The 21,103-nt window shown below is 54.4% G+C and overlaps 2 protein-coding genes across 3 annotated transcripts in view; both read left to right on the top strand.

The window, feature by feature from the left end:
- LOC114669049 (testis-expressed protein 264 homolog) overlaps positions 1-6,214 on the top strand; it is a 28,300-nt gene extending 22,086 nt beyond the window's left edge. The window contains exons 3-4 of one of the 2 annotated variants that reach the window (XM_051921104.1): positions 414-603; positions 5,672-6,214. In XM_051921104.1, coding sequence (XP_051777064.1) covers positions 414-603; positions 5,672-5,991 — 510 coding nt within the window. In that variant the 3' untranslated portion in view covers positions 5,992-6,214. The remainder of the gene's footprint in view (positions 1-413; positions 604-5,671) is intronic. The other variant, XM_028825159.2, reaches the window with a different exon arrangement.
- A 7,653-nt stretch (positions 6,215-13,867) lies between these two features.
- Positions 13,868-21,103, top strand: part of LOC114668883 (metabotropic glutamate receptor 3-like) — a 74,859-nt gene continuing 67,623 nt past the window's right edge. The window contains exon 1 of the mRNA XM_028824893.2: positions 13,868-14,348. Within this exon, the coding sequence (XP_028680726.2) occupies positions 14,151-14,348 (198 nt within the window). The 5' untranslated portion in view covers positions 13,868-14,150. The remainder of the gene's footprint in view (positions 14,349-21,103) is intronic.

Here is a 21,103-nt window from a genome sequence, read left to right as displayed (position 1 = left end):
GCCCGCTGAGTTTGCTGGGGACAGGGGCTCAGTGTGTGATATGTGTGGTGATGACCAGCTGATGGTGCCACTGCCATACTGGCTGCCCCCATGGCGTCGTTGTGTTATTTAAATTTATGAAACGCCGATCTGTGGCCTCGACCTTCTTAAGGGGGCACCCCTTCCACCCGCCGCTGCCATCCTGTGCTCCTTCCTTCCTTTTTTGTTTTTGCTCAAAGTTGAGAGTCTATGCCACAGTGGCACAGGTGACTTGGTGTGTGCCTCATTGGTGCCCGGGCCACTCATCTTTGTCACTCTCATGCCCCTTTCGGGGTTGTTTTGTCACTTTTGGAGCAAAATTGGTTCAAATGAAACGTGTGGGTGGGACGCGTGGGAGGCGCCATCTTCCTAACGCTTGTGTTTTTTTTTTAAAGGAGCGGAAGTTGTGTGCCCATCCCTTCCTTGAGATATACCATGGGGAGCTCATCTATTACGTGTGCCCGCTGGCCAGGCAGGATGACTTTTATGTGCCCGAGGTGAGAGAAGCGGAGAAGCAGCTGAAGGACATCGTGGATGACGACCGACGCACTGACATCACAGGTAACGAGTGCCCGGGTTGTCAGGGTAAGCCACTGGCACCGGTGGTGGTTGCCCATCCTGACCAGCACAGTTACGGGCGTAGATGGTGGCCCTGGTCATTGAGAGGGAAGCGGTCAGTTGGGGCGAAGTGACGTGGGAGCCGTGAAGAGGGAGAGCAGTTTGTGACTGGCGGCTGAGTGACAAGGACCCGCCGGGCCTCAGGTGACTTTAGCGTCGTCGTGTCTTTCAGCTTCTTCTGTCACTCAAAGGCCACGCCAACTCCGACTCTGACCGCCTTCTCGCTCACCGCAGAGGGCATTCTGCCCCCTGCTGTTGAAGTGCCAGCAGCGCAAGCCTCAGCTGATTTACCAAAGGCAGTGAGAAAGTCGGGCACAGACCTCCACACCACCCGGGCAGCCTTGCTGTGGACCCCCGGCTCCTCTTAGTCTGCCAGTAGGCCTTGAACCCACTGCACCAGTTTGGTGGGATTTGCGCTTCCTCCTCATCCCCACGTACTCCGTGGTCGGCAGACCCCAAACTTGCCTGGGCACATCTGACTATGCCATGTGGACAAGGGGCTCTCCTTGCCCTTGCCAAGCTGTTACAGAAGGCTCAGAAAGTTCTTCACGGGCCCTGGAAGGCAAAATGGCAAACCGGTCAGCTGACGTCTGCTGCTGGCCTTCATTCAAGGTGCCTGGCGGGGCATTGTGGGTAGCCAATTGCAGCAGACGGACTGGCGCGGGCTGAGGCTGCCACGTCTCATTCCCTCTTCAGAGATGACCAGGCTGTGACTTTGCACCCCGCTGAGTCAGGTGGTCCCTTTCGCCATCTCCTGGGTCCTCCACAGTTGGCACACAGGGTGAGCACCGGTGCCAGGCTGCATTCACGTTGCGATGTGGCACGCAGCGGAGGGCTTCATGAATAAACACGAGGCCCAGGGTTGGCGCCTGTCTCAGGATGTCGCCTCCGGTTTTGTATCCGTGTCGGGAAGAATCAAGCGAAGCGGCGCCCGCCTCAGGGTCCGCCATTTCTCTGCTTTGGCCACCACGATGGCCTCATTCAATAACACACGGGGTCTCAGGCTATGAAGTGTCACTTCGTTTCAAGTCACTGACTGATGGTCCGCGCATTTCATTATCCTTGCATTTCCCCTGAGCCCCCTCGTCCTCTCTTGTTTGTTTACTCCGATCGGCGCCAACAGTAAAACCGCTGGCAGGTGACGTGAATGACACCCCTCGTCACTGTGGCACCTGGTGGGTGACGTATTTTAGGCAGCAGCTGAACAGCCAGTTCTGGAGGGGGACAAACTGGGATGGCTGGACGACTGGCCTTGTGCAGTGGGCAGTACCCACCGACAGGGGATAAAAGAAGGACCAGCCGGCAACAGGAGCTGCTGAGAAGGGGGTCCGAACACACAAAGAGTGCCCACCATCAACAGTGGGCCATGGAGCAATGGAAGAAGGTGGGCTGGTCTGGGGAATCCTCTGGATGACCGGGTTCACCCTGGGTGGGATTCGTGTGCATAGCATGAGCAGTGGCCCAGTCTGGGGGTCTTTAGCGGAAAAACAAACCAAGAAGAAAGTGCCAGGGAACCCGCGGAAGGGACTTGCCACGTTTCTGTCTTTGTCCCGCTGCACGGCGACCACAGTAGGCGCCTGCCCCTCAGAATCCGAATTCTAGCGATCAGTTGGGGTCTTCCCTGATTTCTTGATGGGTTTTCATGCTGGGAAGGGGGAGCGATGCCCCCGTGGCCAGTTCAGCCAGACAGCATTTCATGAATTTACAACTGGAGAGAGAGGGTCTTAGCGGGACCGCCAGCTCAGTGCATCTGAGTGAATGTCTGCTCTCCCCCCGTACTTGGGGTGCCACTTGGTCTGATGGACGAGTGACGTCCCAGAATGATGACGAGTGCAGTCTGCACAGCGGGACCCCCAAGGTATGGCATGACGCCCATAGAAGGACCCAGCGGCGTGGGGTAGGCCCTGGTGGCCGTGTGACTTTGCCAAGCGCGGAGAGATGCCAGGCTTCACGTGTTCACCTACCGCGGCTCCGGGGCACTTTTCTCGGTTTGGTCCAAGACGGAATTCTTAATGAGGAGCGGATGAGATGGGGGTCATTTGGGGGAGTTACAGCTCCAGGAGGAAGGCGAACCTGGGACCCCCACGGGTTTAGTGGCACTTGTGGGGTCTGACCAGGAGCTACGCTTCAGCACGTGGGTACCAGAAGTTTGGAGCAGGCTGCAGTGCTCGGGAGACCCTCTGGATTGATGGTTTGGACCAAAGCCCCCGTCACCTAAAATGAGCCCTCGGAAAACCCCCATCAGTGACTGGTGGAAGAAGGGGTCCACTGTGGCCCCCCCGACCAGTGACCCAGGACTGCCCCCCCCCAGGACTCGCTGCCAGCTTGGACTCCACGACGGCTCCCAGGATGGAAGCCCCCGATTGCTGCTTGACGTTGTGCTGACCCCAGAAGAATCGGCGTGAAACGAGAGAAAGATGAAGAAACGAGGAAGACAAACACAACATGACGTGGAGGAGGACAAAGGGGGGGCTCATGGGCAACACGTCCCACTCCAGACGCCCAAAAATGGCGAGCCGGCCCTGGACTGCCCACAGCACATTGCAACACGAGGTCACAGAGCCACATGTGAGCAAGAAGAAGTGGCACAGCGCCAGTGGTGGGCCGGGACCCCAGGGTGTTGGCTGACCTGCTCATTCCAGGCCTGGCAGTGGCGGCTCGACCCCCGTACAACACTGACGGCTTTGTTTGCCCGCTGCCATAACTGGCTCCCGCCTCCCAAGCGTGCCCCCTGAGGTTTCTGCTCCCCCTCAGTAATCGATAGTCGGGCGTTGTCGTCCGATTTGTTCACCGCGTGTTCTTGGCAGGCCGTCGTTGGCACGTCTGAAGTTCACGCCATCTGTTAAGGTAGAATTGAGTTTGAAATTGAAGTTGGCACCTCTGGCACTCAGCTACATGGTGGAGGGGAAATCGTAAGGACGAGCTTGTGGGGCACTGCTGCTCATCTCGTCCTTCTGGTGCCCCTTGGAGGGAGCGGTGGGTTAGGTTGCCACAAATGATGTCCAAGTTGGGGTTTGTGGCAGTGCCACCACACCCATGGCATTTTGTGGCGCCTTTTCAGTTTCCTTAAAGAATGCAAAACACAGAAAAGGAGCTCCTGGGTGCCCAACAGGCCCACATGGACACCACTGTGTCCCCAAGCGATGCCAGTCTGCACAACCCTCTTTATCAGGCCAGGTCCAAGTTTAGTGTGCTAATGTCACCAGCTTGACCATGCAAAGCAAGGGCGGCCATTAGATGGCATAGCACAAAACGCCAACCCGCGTCGATTTATGAACAGCAGTGGTGGAATACATGGTGCCCATTTGGCTTCTTGGCCCGCCGGTGGCACTCCTGACAGTCACCTCAGGTTCTCTTTGGGCCTTGATGTGTGTTTAGGTGTGTTGTCCTGCAGCCCCTCAGCTTGAGCTTACCGACGGTGGGCCGCTCTGAGAGTGTACAGAGTAACGCAACAGGAGGCGAAGCAGTGTGCCCTTGGCATGGGTTTGTGCCACTCGCTTTGTCTGCCTCGTGGAGGTTAGAGGCTTCTGTCTGTGGGACTGGGGGGTGACCAACTGCTGTGCCCATCAAATGAAGAACTCGGCCCTGCACCCTCCACCCCCATCCCATCACGTGTTTGCTGTGGCAGGTTGGCACTACACAGGGCCCAGACTGACCAGCCTAAAAACACCCACCACAGGGGGGGCTCCACACGTGCCTTTGAGAGAGGAACCTCAGTTTGATCTGCTTGACGGGGGTCCCAATGAGAACTGGGTGCCATGCAAAGCCTGAGATGGGTGGGCAGGTGGCATAGTGTGTACCCGTTACTACTGTAAACCTGTAATGTGCCTCCCAGGCCACTAGAGGGCAGACAACGCCTCAGAGGCCACAGAATACCAATGGGGGGCAGCACATGGCGCTGTGCCCCTTCAAAGGCAAGTCTGCACTAAGCCTCCAGCTAGGGGGGCTCTTTAAGGTTCTTGAAGGTTTAAAGGACACCAAAGGAGGAGGACCACCGATCGATTGGGGGGGGGGGGGCCAAGGGGCAGCAGCAGGTGTGCATTTTGACCCCATTTTCTATACGGTGGCCCCCCTCCTGCCAGAGCGTCAGCCTTTGACGTCGTTGATGCTCCAGGGGACGTTCCGTCGAGGGGCCGCATGTGGAGGCATTTGACAAATGTGTGCCGGATGAGTCGAGAGGGCGCGTGTGGAGGCGGGCGGGCACGGGCGGGCAGGCAGGCACTCGCTCTTTTGTTCCTTCAGATGCGCGTCGTGTCCAAGTGGGCAACTCCTCCAAGATAATCACATATCATTTAGACATCAGCGCCAGCTGAGCAAGATGGCAGACTGTGCAGCAGGGCATCTCAGATGGCATTTAGCTGAGCAAATGCCCGGCCCTGCCTTCTACTGCTCTTTGGGTTTGGTCACATGGCAGAGGCCGTAAACGGGGCAGTCAGCCATGGAGGCATTTGGATGCCATCCGTACTGAAGGCAATGCCAGTCCAGCTCTAGGTTTTACCTGCGGGGTCAGCAGTGCACATTCCATCTGCCCACCTCGTGGCCCCATGAAGCTCAGGCTGGTTGGGTGTCTCCGGGCCTGTAGTGCCCCCCACTAGTGCGGTCCCTCCATTGAATGGAAAGGACAACAGTGGACATGCCAAGCCCAAAAGGAGAGATGGCAGCCTATGCCAGTTCACCCCCCTCTGTGCTCACCACACGGCACCTGCTAACTTCATGTAAAACCCTCAGTGCCCAGCAGCGGGCAGGAATTTGAAGCTGGCGCTCTCTGATGCTGGCACCACCCACGATGCCCACTGCCCCCCTTCACCTCAACGATATTAACGACGTAACTAAAGAATAAAACAGACGAGACCCCACAAATCGTGTGCCAGTAACAAGAGGACCGACGTCCCCAGGGCGCAGGTCACCAATGAGCGCAGCTGATTGGCCCGCCGTGGTTAAAGTGGCGAGGGCGCCTGCTGCTGGTCACAGGGTGACATGAGGGTTTTGCGCCCAACTCCATTTTATATTCTTCTTCTCTCTTTGTCTCCCAAAGGTGCCGATTCGGCGAGTGACACGAGTTCCTTTGACCGAGATGCCGCCTCTGACAGCCGGGGGTCCTCGCTGGCGACGTCGGTGGCCTCTTCCATGACGCCACTGGTGAGCTACCGGGAGCAGGAGGATGGAGACAACTTCAGTGACAAGAGTGACAAGGGCTCGAATGACTCGGCGGCCAGCGGCTCCTCTTTCGAAGAGCTGGACCTCGAGGGAGTCGACGATGGGAAGGACGTTGTGCCATCTGACCGAGAGTTGGTGAAGCACAAGGACGGCCTGCTGGAGTTGAAAGAGTCGAGTGCGGCCACCGGCGAGGAGTAGAAGAGCGGTGGCATCGGGCACAAAGGGACCACCGATGATAGGAGTTTCAGTAGTCTTAGCGTGTTGTGGTCTCCGGACCGCAGGGGCGGCGCAGCGTTGGCATTCTGTGTCCGCGTTTGTCCTTTGTGTCATTCTCCCTCGTCACTGAATGTTTGATGGTGTCGCGGTCGTCCATATCCCCCTCATTTGATCTCTGGTTCTCAATTAAATGTGGTTTGCTGTTGTCCTGGTGGTCTTCTGATTTGTGTGGGGGGGCAGGCTGGGGGGCTTCTTCTGTCAGCCCCCAGGTCACCAGCCCAAAGCCAAGCGGAGCCTAGAGAGCATTCAACGTGCCACAACTGGGCTGCACACCTCGTGTTCTTGGTGCCCACCCTGATGGGCATGTGTGACCCCTCCGCTCCAATGAACATCCCCCACAGCTGCATTCGAAAGTGAAAACCCCTCCTCATGAATGGGGGATTATGGAGGGGGTGCCGGGTCACTAGAGGGCCAGCGGCCTGGCATTGGTGTACTGAGTGGCAGCAGCATAATAGTTTAGTCATTGTGGGCATGAAAGCACGAGAACGTCCAATGAAAATCTCACAGGAGACCGCAGATGTGCCAAGTTAGCAGAGCAAAACAAGCGGCGGGGCTCTGGGTGTGCCACCTGGGTCAGGGAACTCAGGCTGGCATAAGAAGGCAACACTGCACAGCAGCCATCGTGGAGGTACAAGGCCACCAGGTGACATGTAGAAGGTCCAACAGTGGGCCACCTCCAAAGAGCACTGTGCCAGGTGGCAGATGTTATCACATTTGTTAATAAAGGAGCAGCAAGGTGCCAGAAAGGGTAGCGGGTTTAATTGATGTGACAATTGACAGAGCAGCCGGTGACACTACATGGCCATGGAGCGCCAGTCCTACTGGCGTAGTCGACTGTGAAAAATGGGCAGCGCCCATGAAAAGCAAGACCCTTTGTCACTGGTGAGCTCATTAAGTGACCTCTTACAGATGAGCAGTCCATTGGCAGTGCCACCTCCTGCCCACTTCAGGGCCCTGAAAGTCCAATGTTCTGGGGGCAGATGCCAAGGAAGGTGAAATGGAGTTTGAGCACCTCGCTGATTCATGAAACATGGATGGATTGTGGAAGGGAAAGAAACGAGAAGAAGAGCGAGCCGGGACTGCGGCAGAACTCAGTCACTCACTCTGAAACTCAGTCACTCACTCTGTCACTGTCACTCACCCTGAAACTCAGTCTGTCACTCAGTCATTCACCCCATCACTCACTGTCACTCCGTCACTCACTCTGTCACCGAGGGGGCCCCTTCGTGGGGCTGCTTAGTTGACATTTTAGGAAGGCCCTGGCTGTTGAGGAATGTTCCAGAAATCCCGCGTCATCCTCACACATGGCGAACTCCTGAAGCTCCTTTTGTTCACTTATGTGAGCGCCCATCATGGGCCACCCGGGACCAAGGCAGATGCTCCGTGCTCCTGCTGTGCCCAGTGCCAGCCATGGACTGCCCTAGTGGGTCAGGCGGTGAAGCTCGAGTCACGTGACACGTCACAGCCCACTGTCTGGTGGAGTCCCATCGTACGCCGTCACACACTACGTGATGCAGTTCCTGTTGCCGTCCCGGTCCTTAGAGGAGGTGCCCCCTAACTCACATGAGGCAGGCACTATACGATGTTTATTAATGCGGGCACGGGAAGCAAATGCCAGGGCAGAAGGTCCGGGGCTTCTAATGCCCACAGTTAGCCCTGAAGATGCTGAAAGTGCCACCACCATGCTCTGGTGACAGTCTCTACTGGCTATCGCATGGAAGGCTTTGACTCTTCCTGGGCAGAGCACAAGTGATGCCAATCTTTTTGTGCCCAGTGTTCTTTCAGTCTAGAGAGGAAAGTGGAAGATCTGAGTGAAGGACTGGTGCTGCCCCCCAACGTCGTTGACTTGCCAGGCTGTGTTTGGGCCTTGGTATGGATGCCCATGCCAACAGCTTGCTAGGCTTTGTATAAAGTGCCATCGAGCGTCAGGACACAGATGCCAGTTTAAAAGAAGCAGAGAGTAGCGGTGCCAGCAAGTCAAGGCGAGCAGAAGTCTCTTTGTCCACAGGGGCCCGCGAATGAAAAGTGAAGCAGAATTCCGCCACTCATCCATGACGGGGACCCAGCACAACACTGGCACAAAGGGATGACAGCCCATCAAGGGGGCCCGCTCCAACCCGGCAGAACGCTGGCCCACGGACGTCCCTTCATTTGCTTGCCGGGCTGCATGTTGTATTCTGTTCCATTCCTAACTGAAATGAAAGGTGAAAGAGGTCAACTCGTGTTTTGTTCCCCACCACCCAGCGATGTCCCCCCGCCCGCCTGCCTGCCTGCCCAACTCTCTGCTGTTTATCTGTCACTGACTGCACACCTTGGCACAGATGTCCCTGTCAGCCATGCAGGACGCGACTCACACTCCCAGTAAACTCATCCGCCGGCGCTCATTTAAGGACAAACGCGTCACAAGAGGGCACCACGATGAGGGCACCGCTTTGTTATCACCTCTCTCTCCACGTCTGACGGATGCAGAAAGGACGAGGCTGAGTAGAGAGAAGAATGACGGCAGGCTTTGAGTGGCACGTCAGGTCAGGCCTCGCACGCCAAGGCGCTGCCACGCACCAATGCACGGTGGGCTGCCAGAGCAACACGCGCTGCATTTGATGTGCCCCTCATTACAAGACAAGGAGGACCCAAAGAAAGCCGCGCCACATCGCCACCAGGCCCGCTACATCGTCTTGGCAAAGCCCACCACGGAGCTCACTGTGCCCTCTGATAGGAAGACGCTTAAAACGTCACATGAGGTGTGGGCACCACACTGCTGGAAGGGCAAGAATGAATAAAACAGCGGTACAAGATGGCACGTGCCACAGACAGTGCCTGGCATTCCAGAAAGGACAGGGTGTGAGCAAAGACCAGGTGCTGCCCATCAGCATGGCACAGGTGCCAGTGCACCACCAACATCAGACATGAAGCACCGTGAGACCCGCAGCTTCCTGTCACTTCACCGCCCCCGGCCGACGGAGTTCTCAAGCCTGACGATGGCGCTCTTGAGCATCTCTGTGCCCACCGGGCACTCACAATGGAGCCTCACCCACAGATTCAGACACGCTGCCTGACAGACAGATGCCCGCTCGGTCACGTGCTTTACTGACACCAAACAGCCCGCTGAGCTGAAGCCCCCAACATGTGGGTCTTCGATGAAATGAAGAGCACGTGGCCTGGCACAGGAGGCGACCCCGGGTTCATACTGAATTCCGTTGACACGGCGCTGAGCGTTTCTACCTTCATGCATTTTACAAGACGCGGCGGTGCCCCTCGCTGTATTTTCATGCAGGTGGTTCCCTTGGCAACAGAATGCCCTTCTGCCGAGTTCTCTGGTGCCGCTTGTGCCGCGCAGCTTGCTTACCAGGACTTTCACTTTCACTGAAGCCCGGTGCACAGTCTGGTAAGGGCTGTCCAGGGTGAGCCCCCCGGACACGGGTTCAATTCCTAACTGGCCAGGCTCTCGAGGACCTCGGCGACGCACAGACACTCGTGAAAGGCCATCATGAGGTGACGCGCTGGCACAAGTGCACAGTCGTATCACAATACAACAAGACAAAGAGGTGGCTTCACAAAGGTCCATCTGTCACCCGCGTTGGACAAACACACTGCCCGCGTCACATGGAGCTGGAGCCAACCCGGCAGCAGTCCAAACTGGCAGATGCCCGACGATCAGATGTTCCACTCACACACATCGCCCGTTCAGCCTTGGGGTGTCGGGGACAGGCATATGTGGACAAGGAGTGGCCAGGCTGCAGTTTGAACCCAAAGGTCCACATGGGCACCATGCCACCCTTTGACTGTGTTGAGTGAAGTTGACTAGATAGCCAGTAGGTGGCACGGCCTGGCAAACCACTGCCAAGCCTTTCCTCCTCTGTTAGGACTTTGTCACCTTTCTGTTGGCTTACTGTGTTTCAGCCTGCAATGGCCTTTCAGCTCAAAGTATCAACAGATGGCATTTGCAGTGGGTACAAAGCAGGACCCAACTGTGGACGGGCACCAGTGCAGCACCCGGTTATGTTGTGGCCCTTGAGGCTACCGCCAGCTGTGAGTACTGAGCCACCGTGTGCCCGCTGGCCATGCCCTCATAGTTGCCCACTTGGTGAACGCCTCCATCACTGGTCACATTTAAATCCAGACTGCCCCCTGCTGGTTACTCTCTTTTCTGCCCACATCACCACGAGTCTCCTTTGTGACTTTCACCAGCCCAGCTGAATGTGCCACACAGCCGTGTGCTCTGCCCCTCTAGTGGGACCTCCCAAAGACCCCCTAAGTGGATGGAATTTGATTAAGAATGAGCTAAGAGTGAGCTGGGCACCCCTTTAGAGACCAAATGTGCTCCACTGGGCAAGCAGACGCGTCTGTGACGCTATTGGTGGGCCAAAGCTGGCACCGCCCACTGCGACTCTTCATTGGATGACTCCAAATGGGGGCGGGGATGGGTGACCACTGCAGAGGCGCACACTTGTGCCAGCAGAGTAAGGAGAAATACGTGACGCGGGCATCCACCGAAGCCGACCATGCCACAGAGCTGGACGCCCCGTCTTCAGTGTACTTTGTGACGTCACATGCAGTATTTCTAATTGTGACACGTTTAGTGACGTCAACAGCAGCAGCCGTCAGATTACGCCATTGTGCTGACCAAAGTCACCTGAGCTCGCCCTGTCACATCGCCCTGACCCTGCGTTCAAGGCGACAAGAGGGCTCCCGTCAGGCTAACGAGTGTGGCATCTGAATTTGGGGCTTTCGCTGCCCCCCTTGTCATGTGGCGACTCCCCACGCCTGCCTGGCTCATTGCGCATCAACAAACTTATCTTGCTGTCCTTAAGCGACTCGAACCAAAGGGGTGACTTGGCACTAGGGGGGCACACCTGAGACCCTGGAAAGTCAAGCACACATTTCCATTGGAGGCCTGGCACTCTTGGTGGTCACTTGGAGGGCTCTGCTGACCACCAGTAATGACAACGATGTCCACACATGCCATTCAAATTGGGGCTCTCATTTCAATTTTTGGGCAGTATGTGCCACCCTGACCCACAAAAAGGGGAGCCAAGTAAACCTGGCAGGGATGATTAAGGGGAGATCCCTGAGTATCAAAGGGAAAGCACCCGGCGGACCCTTTGGAGCCGACTGGACAGGGCTGGTCACCATCTGCCAGGCAGGGTGACTTGTCTAAAAACCACCAAAGTCCTTGTGTCACACGCTGCTCTCTCGTCATGCTGACTTGCCAGTTAAGCCTTTGCCTGGTGGCAGTGAGGGGCCTTGTAGCCCCACCCTCAAATACCCAATTAAAAAACGGAGTGCCCTTGGAAGCCTCTGGGACAAGAATCAAGCACTGAGGGTCCAGGTGGCAACACGCTGAGGTGGTCAGCCCATCCCTAGGAACCTCCTGAGGAATTCCCAGGCCAGTCCAGGAGGACAGTCCCACTGGGATCTCTGGAGTCAAACCCCTGCTCTTCTCTTTCTACTGGGGACACGTTGTGTGATGGACAGAAGACACCAGAAGACACCAGATGGCACCAGTGCCACACCTCCACTTTACTCCTTTGGAATTTTGACTTAACGGCTAATGGCTTTGGACAAAAAGTGACAAGGCTGCCACTTCAGTGCCAGCCACCAACTGCCCATGTGCCCCCGAGTGATGGGGCTCAAAGAGCCGAACTTCTGGTGAAGGTGGTGTCATGTCGGTGGTCTTTATGATTTACTCCTTGATGTCAGCAGCACCAGTTTTGATCTCTATATCTCTGAAGACACATTGTCACGCAAGTGTGTCACCTACCGGGCTAATCTGAGGTAAGCAGTACCACCCTGGGACACAAGAGGGCGCGGTCACTAACGGTCTCATCTCTTTTTTGGCCCACAGCTCTGCCAAGATGCCCAATGACTGTGGCCTTTCTGGTCTAAGGCCCCCAGCGAAGATGGCATCTCGTTTAGATGTAGTGGCACCACAGGACCGAGTTCTGTTCACCTAGAGGGGGCACTCATCCTTTCTTGGTTTAAATCTGTGCCAACGAGCGTGATATCTTTTGTCCCCGATACCATAATTAAAAGGGGTGACCCAGTGGGCGCCTTATCATTTATTCCTTGGACTCGTGTCACATCTCCCTCCGCCACAACGCTTTTTAATGGTAGCCGGTACTGCAGTTGGCTTCTCTTGTTTTGTGGAAAACACATTGAGGTGCGCTCAGTGCCATGCACACACACTGCAGTATGTCACACACGGTCTGTCTGTGTGCGTAGAGTGACACCCGGGAGTGACCCCGGCCACAGTGGGGACAGAGACGGATGAGACACGGCTGATAAGCTCACTTTATCTTCCAGCCCTGGAGTGGTGGAGGAGCCCACCAAAGACCAGTGAAGTCCTTTCAAGTCACCGGCTATGAAAGAAATAAGACAACTGAGCTTGGGCATCACTCCAAGGATGGCACCTGCCACTGGAGCCCCTCTAAGATGACTGCTACCCATCAGGGAATGTCTGCTGTTCACCGTTTTTGTCCTTTATTCAAATGAGTGATATTGATATTGAAGAGGGACATCAGTGGGGACACTGGCACGTCATTGTCCGCTGCCTGTTTTGTCCTCTCTATGTACACACACACACACACACACACACAGAGGTATGCGGATTTATTCCTAATATACAGTAATGTCATTACTCCTCCAGCCATTTTCTTTATCTGGTCAACAAAAAAGAAGCTGGGGTGCCCACCCCTCAAGTGACCGGTGCTCTTGGACGTGTCCGGATGTGCCCACTTACCACAGGGCAGTTACAACACGTTCACTAAAACTGGGTACTGGAAGACAGGACGTTAAAAAAGTGTGAGGATGAACTTCTTCTTCTTCTTTATGGACGCTCTGCGCGCGGACACAAAGTGCTGCGGTTAGAGCCACAATGTCACAATGTGTGTGTGACGCCAGCGTTAATCGTGACAAGAGCCATCTGCCCTTCGTCTGCAGTCCTTACCTAAAACAATCGCTTCTGTCATCAGGGAGGACCCCACCCCGGCTGGGACGTCAGGGCCTCACAGGGCCAACACCTCCGTGAGTCTCCCATTGAGGGGGTGGGAGGAAGCAAAGTGATGGAGACCTCCGTGGTCAGGAGGATGAAGTTCACACGTGCAGTCATGCAGTAAGCAGGCGTGTGGAGTGTGCAGTGCGGTGCGCTGGGACATCTGACACACACACACACACACACACACACACTCTCTCTCTCTCTTTCTCGGAGTATTCATTTGCTTCTGACTTTTCACCACATGTAGGTGGATCGTTTTTTAAAAGTTGAGGAGCCCTGCGAGAGCGGAGAGCATCACCGCCTGACGTGCTGCAGGCACACCGCGCACTCTTCTCTTCTCTTCTCTCCTCCTCCTCCTCCTCATCTGTGGATTTAGGCGGCAATGCAGAAAGGCGCTACGGTGTCGTCTCTGCTCCAATCTGCTCGTGTTAGCAGGCTGGCTGTCATCTAAAATCACACATCTGATGCAGCAGGTCTGGACTTGCACTGAAACCAAGAATAGCAGAGAGCTCGTCAGCCCAGGAAGCCTCCTAAGATCCGCTAAAGCCGAGCCTGAGGGGAGAGGAGAGAAATGCCGCGAGCGCGCGATCAGCACCACGGACAGGGGCGGCATATAAAGGTAAAGTGCGCCGAGTAGCCCGCCACGCACAGACCTGCGCCGCCACCGCCGCCGCACCCCGACTTAGCATCTCGACATCACGGGCTTTGGACACCCGAAACCTTCCTAAAGCTCCGGAACATTTAACTTTGGTTCAAAAAGGAAAAGACAAGACTAGAATATGCGCCGTGAGGGGTGAGCTGCAGCGGAGGACAGGCAAGTGCCAGGCTCACAAGCCCCCGTGGACTTGACAAGAGCGGGGGTTCAACACCCCGGGACGGACGGAGCGCCACTCGGAGAAGGGCGTCGAGTGCTGAGCGAGGGCTTATCTCCCGAAATCCCCTCGGATGCGAGCCGCTGCTTTCGAGGTATGTGCCGATTACGGGACTTCCAGCGACATCTCCACTTCCATTGGACAGTCGGCTACAGTTTCTAGCGCCCTCGCCACCGGAGACACCTAACACAACCGTCAGCTCGGAAACGAGCCGAATGAGGAAGAGCGCGTCAGCGGAACGCCGGCATCAGACCGTCTGCACACCGGGGGGAATCCTCTTCAGTCCCGGCGACTTCCAAAAACTGCACTCGGCTTCAGTCGCGACGAAGGCTTGTCTGGCGAGTCGCTCCCAGGACTGCGGAGTCCACTCCTCTGGTCGCACCTGCCGGACGACTGGCGCCCAGTTCCACCAGGTAAGACTTCGTCTGGGGAGTGCGCATTGGCGGCGTCAAACTTGGGTGCATTGGCGCTAAGAAGATGATTCACTTCTCTGTAACGCCATCATTTCAAACCTCACGCGCGCGCGCGCCCACCACCCCCGTTACTTCAGAGTCTACTTGGACGTTTACACCCCGTACGCCCGTGTCGTACACACAGTTGTGCAGTTGGGGACTTAATGGTCTCTAATGGCGGAGAGGCTTTCAAAATACCTTCATAGTTTGATGTGACATTTGAGTAGCTGCACTTCCGATTATCCCACAAGTACGCGAGACCACCGGGCTCACGTCAGGATCTGAGGGTGGCCGTGCGAATGTCGCCTGTCCCTCTCGACATGCTGAGAGGACATTTGTGCGTCACCTTAACATTGTATTCAGTTAAAGCTACGCAGTATATCACACACACACACATATATACAGCTTTGTAAAGGGGGGTCTCCTTTTCTCACACAGACACTGCGGACTCATCAATGGTCAGCCGCTGACCGGCACGTCTTCTCACACTTGAACTTGAACATCCCCGTGTGAATGTACCAGACAGCAGATGGCACTTCTCCTTGTCCTAAACTTTCCAATGTGTTGATCAAGCTGCATGTGGCACACGCTGCCCGGTCACTCTAGAGGGTCCACAGGGCGCCATTTCTTATCTTTCTCTGTTTTTATTTCAAACACTATTGTTTCCTGGTTGAAACATTTGGAGTCAGACCTCCATAAAGAGTTGAGTTGATAACAAGAGAGGACAGTCACAGGACCCCATTATTATTGTAGTACAATGGCCACAATCGCAGCGGCTGCACTGGGTAGAACTTGGTTATGGCAGCTCACGGTGCCAACTCGTACTCCTCGTTTATCCTGCGACTCTGCCATTGAAGCCCAGGACTTGGCTTTTTTTGGTCAGATTGCTCATTTGCTACTCATGAGGAGTGGGCAGCGACTACATGGCACACCCGCTAATGGTAAAGAGACCCCTGCAAGGGCGAGGCTTAGGGTCACGGGACCACCTGAATGAAGAGGAATACTTGATAACAAGCTGCTTATCTGAAGTGAGGGATGGGACTGGAAAAGGAGCAGCAAGAAGACCAACCTATGTGACCGTCCAGGAAGAACAAGCGAAGCCGAAGCCCCCGATCATCAGCCTAGACAGCCACTGGAAACCCCCCAGGACGCCTCCTCACCTTAAACTGTACATTAGTGGGTCGGCTTGGGCTACCCATCACTCAGGGCTGTGTGGGCATGGAGCACATTAGGGGGGGGGCAGCGGGCACCAGGTAGAGAGCAGCCCTGAACACAAACACACAGGTGCCCAACTGAAGGCACCGTACAAGAGATGGGCACAGCTTAATATGCAGATAAGTGAAAGGCGCTATATAATAGAAATGATATGTAACAAGCACTGTATAAGAAGGGACAAAATCATGGTAGGTAGAGAGACGTGAAAGGCGCTATATGATGGACAGACAGAGCGCGGCAGACGCACTTCATCGAGCACAGCAGCGATCCGACTCTCTTCTACGACTGTTTCTCGTTTGCGCACACACTTGTAGTCATAAATGACACTTGTTCTGAGATAATCCAACATGGAGTTCTGTGGAGCGAACAACAAGAAGAGCCATCATGTCTTCCACTGCAGGGTTCTCCCTGGAGATCTGGCCAGCTGACAATAACGGGCCCAGATGTTGGACGGCCGTGTCAGAGAGTCTGCTGGGCGAGTGTGAGCAGAGCTGGAGTGTCAGGATGGCAGATGACGAGGGCGATGCTTTGCTTTAAGAGGACCTGATGTCCGGGCAGAACGGGTTTAGGACACACGTGGCAATCATGAAACCCTCAAAAGGTCCAAGAGCTCATGTTTTTGAAATGGGCAGTGCCAACGTGTGCTAAAGCTTCAAGTAAGCATGCAGGTGAGCTGCCCAGGCCTTTACCCCTGAATGGTCCTGTCCCAGTAGCGCTCGGGTGACCGGCTCCCCCTCCAGTCCCACGTGTTAGGTGCCCGTCTCTCGGCCTCGCGGGTTTGCGGTGCTCGTGTTTTGTATTTAGGCGACGGCGAGCCCCGGCTAGTCCTGGCCAGGCTAAATGAGCGCCATATTCTTATAAATGCGTCGTGATTTCTTTCTTTGTTTTTTGACATCACATTGATTTCTTTTCTCACGTGAATTTCAGAACATTGACACGAGTCGATATGCTCTGCCTAAATCTGCACATTTCAATGTGCTCTTCTCCTGCTCTGTGACCAACAATACTATTAATAACGCGAGGACACAAATTCCCTTTAATGAGTTCATTTCTAGAGCATCACGTCATGTTCAGATATGCTCAGCCAGCCTCAGGTAGCGTTTTACAATCGTAAAGAGAAAGCCATGAAGCCCACGTAATGAACGCTGAAGTTGTGGAGGCCCCTGGAAGCCGTTCAGACTTCTCAGACCTGCCACTCGCTCCGTGCTGTTACTGCTATCTTTGGCAGCGCAGGTCTTTATTGACGTCTCCCTTGGCGCATGACTTGGTGTCACAAAGCACGGTGTGTGTCCTCAGTCTGCGAGATTATAAGAAAATCGCCCAGAAACCGCATCTGACTGCACAAACGGAGATCATCAGCAACGCAGCTTACTGCCTTAAATGAGACAAACGCCACTATTTTATAGCGCCATGAGTAAACACCAGGCCCTTAAAGCTGTAGCTGGCAGCTGCCAGGCTGAGTGTGATGCCCTGCACTCGGCTCTAACCCTTCAGCTGCTTTACTTGGAGTCTTTTCAACTGGCAGGCTCTCTGGCAAGGGGGTACCAGTGGCCATGTGGTGAATGTTTTCAGCGATGCCCTGACGGGTTGACCCCCACGGTTTGATGTGGCAGCACCCACACTGCACAAATGAAGGGATCACCTCACATGTACTGCTACCGTGGCACAGTGCCACTCAGTCCTGACATGGTGACTGAACAACGGGACACGATACACAGACTGGCGAGGGCCTGAATGAAGGCACCACGTGTGCCCGGCGCTCTGGACCCCTCCGGACCCCTGGCCTTTGTTCCAGCAGTTTCCCAATCACTCGGACATTCTCCCTCTAACTGGTCTCACTCTTTAATTTGCTCGCCTTGTTTTTCCTTCACCCACAGATTTAAGTTCTGAACTCTTTGCTCGCTTTATTGTGAATTCACTTTTTCCTGTGGAGTTTGCTTCCTTGATTGTATCCTAATAACGTCAATTAAGGATGAGCAGCATAGACACAAAGAATGATGAAAGGCGGCAGCATCCCCCCCGTCAGACCCCCTAGTGCAGACACTAGAAAGAAATGTCTTAATAGCCAGAACCCCTGGAAGCACAGAATGAGTACAAAAAGAGAGGAAAGGAGCAGAGAAGGTGAAAGATCAGTCGAGGAGGAGGTGAAGAGGAATTCAAAATACAGAGAGTGACGCAGAAGGACGAGGAGAACCTCCCAGTGGTAACAGGGACTACTAAGGAGGAGAGAGAGGAGCTGTGATGACCAAATAGGCTGAAATCAAACACGTCACCAGGCCACGTCATGTTTACCCTCGAGTTCTTAAGGCGGTTAGCGAGTGCAGATATGAACCCGTCACACATATTTAGGAAGCCACTGCACAGTACTGGAAAATGGAGAATATTACTCCATCATACAGAGAGGGGGACCGGGCAGATCTATAGGCCAGTAAGCTTAACGTGTGTCCCACCATGGCATTAAGTTTAAACTGGCATACTGCACACAACATTTCAAATAAAGTGCCCGAGACATTTGTTGTCATTTGCTGTTGTCACACATCACCTCATTCAACGTCTGCCTCTGCAGTAGGCCTTGTGATGGAGCGGATTGGCACTTCCTTGGGCACTGTCACACAAAGATGCATGCCAAGCAATCAATAGTCAGTATTGGGACTACAAGCACAATGCCAGCTCATCAGGCGCCTACTGCATATACTGTAGCAGCGTAACTAAAATGCCTGAAAGTGACCCGTGAATGAGGAGGACCCCACAGGACGGCTGTTCCACACACGGGGGGACTCAGAACAGACAATAATGTGGAGCGGAGGGAAAGAACTCAACTGACGTGAGAGCAGATGCAGCAAGGCAAAGCCCCTCTGAGAGAGAACATGAAAGGTAAAACCTGAGCGCACCCTCTACCTGGGACCCTGTAGACCCCCGCAAAGAACTGTCAAAAACAACAACCGACTGAAGATTGTGACCCTCAGAAGCCCACCATGGGATAAGCCGTGCCAGTCCAGGCCCACCGTTTGGGTTACATTATGAACTTGCCACACTATGCTGATATTAAAGAGATAATTACTGTAATGGAGGTGAGAGATGAGGTGCCGCTCATCATGTGACACACACACACACACACACATTGTGAGTGTCAGCAGGGACCCTCAAGGTGTGCTGTGAGAGAATGGATTCCTGGGGGCTCCACTTGAGAGCTCGGACCTGGCAGGGTTCGATGGCTGGGGTGTCAGAAGAGGGCGTGGGGAGGCCTGCACGTTTCTCGTCCCCTTCTGGTTATTGGTACGCCTGCTTTTAGTCTTCTGGTCTGTTTGCCATCTCTTCTGGGTTCAGGGGTCCATGAGGGGCGCCCCTTTGTGCTCTCATGTTTGAATGTCTTCGGTGTTGCCATGGTGACGAGCCTGTCATGTTGTGTCACACTTTGTGTCTTTGGGGGCTTCTCCTTTGCTGCGGTGTATTAATTTATGAATGTGTCCAACAGCATCGTATCAAAGGACTTCTTGGAGAGGGTGGAGATGATAAAGGTGCGTTTCATTTAAGAATTGCAAGTTTCCTGACGGGCGGCACGGTGGCGCAGTGGGTAGCGCTGCTGCCTCGCAGTTGGGACACCTGGGGACCTGGGTTCGATTCCCAGGTCCTCCCTGCGTGGAGTTTGCATGTTCTCCCCGTGTCTATGTGGGTTTCCTCCCACAGTCCAAAGACATGCAGGTTAGGTGGATTGGCGATTCTAAATTGGCCCTAGTGTGTGGGTGTGTTTGTGTGTGTCCTGCGGTGGGTTGGCACCCTGCCCGGGATTGGTTCCTGCCTTGTGCCCTGTGTTGGCTGGGATTGGCTCCAGCAGACCCCCGTGACCCTGTGTTCGGATTCAGCGGGTTGGAAAATGGATGGATGGATGGAAGTTTCCTGACTTTGACTTCTTTTTCTGCCTAATTACAAAATAACCTGACAATCCAGTTGAATTCCCATTCCCATGATGCACTCCTCTTTGGATGCTCTTGTATAGCACCCTTCACTCGCTCACTCACTACAATTCCAGACTCCCAAACAGCACAAAGCCCACCGCTCAGTTCATTACGACTGACGATGGAGGAGAGCAAAACAAAACGTCAGGCAGCAGTGCGAGTGGGACGTGGGGGTCCACGATGACCGTCCTTCTGCAGCAGAGTCAGTGTGGGCCACCTAAGTCTTCTCACACTTGCATCCCACGGCGCCCAGTATCTCAGGGGTCTTTCCCATGGGCAGGAAATACAGGTTAGAGGTAGAGCAGTGGCACCAAGTGGTCCGGACATCAAAAAGAGAAGCAGTGCAAAGTGTCTTCCCAGGATGGCCCACATGGAGGGTGAATCACGGGTGGCACTGGAGTCACAGCGTTGCACACTTCATTGCATTGTCTGCTAAGGCTCTTGAGAATGCGGTCCTGGTGAGAAGTGATCCTCAGCTCATCACTTCTCATGCCATGAACACAGTCACTGTGAAAGGCACTATATAGACTATTAGGAACCTAAAGGAGGACAGGGCAGGAGTCTCAGTTGCTGCTTTGATCCTTTTTGTTCAGACAGACGGCAGCATTTTTAATAAATCTTAAAAGAATTTCTAAAAAGAAGCACAAATGGGGCAGGAGGGCCCATTTCATCAGCCCCCAGTCTGTAAGACCCGCTACCCCAGTCCATAATGCGCTCTGCGAGTGGGTCGTGTGCCATGGAAAGGATTTCTAATTATTCTGTGGATTTGCTAATACAGTACATGATAATACCAGCGATTGCCAGCAGCAACAACAGCTCAATACAAAAATAGCACTCACAGACACAGAAAGCCGATCCGTTCAAACGTACACGAGGAGAAAAGACAATCCAAGAATCGGCGAGTGAAATCTGCTCAGCCCGCAGACGGAAAAGAACGTGTGAGGAGAAGTGAGAAAGCAGCCGGAGGAGAAGGAGCTGGAGATCAGGCGGGCATGGCAGCAACGCCAAGACAGTCTGCCAGGCAGGCACCATAAGGCTGTGCCCTTCCCGGCTTTGTCCAGAAGGAGTGAGGCGCAGCGCCACTTCTGTGTGACTGGACACGGGTTCAAGTCTTCGACTCTGTTTGTCCTCCCTGTGATCGCAGGACCCTGACTTGGCCCAGTGTGTGTGTGCGCTGGCCTGACATCAGCTGACCGCAGTGTGCTGTTGGTTTAATTAGCATAAGCCACGCCCCTTTGTCACCCCTGGAGTCGTCACTTTCACTGGCCATGCCTGCCATTATGTGACTCCGTATTTGCAGCAGGGTGGCATTTCACTTACAGGTCTGCCCCGAGTCGTTTCTAGTCTTAGTCCTGAAGACCCCCATGGCCACGGGGTTTTATCCCACCAGTTTTCCAGTCAGTTTCCCTCTCATTAAATCTTCACATTTACAGTAATAAGCGCGGCTCTTTCTAAGTGCATAATAAGTACATTTTAAAAGAGCCAGGGTGTGCAATTTACAATTATATCAAATGTAGAAATATTTGTATTGTTTGGCTCTCAGGT

Source organism: Erpetoichthys calabaricus, chromosome 18 (genome assembly GCF_900747795.2).
Source record: "Erpetoichthys calabaricus chromosome 18, fErpCal1.3, whole genome shotgun sequence".
NCBI classification, from domain to species: Eukaryota; Metazoa; Chordata; class Cladistia; order Polypteriformes; family Polypteridae; genus Erpetoichthys; species Erpetoichthys calabaricus.
Note: the sequence above shows the minus strand (reverse complement) of the source record. Positions and strands in the feature narration are given on the sequence as shown.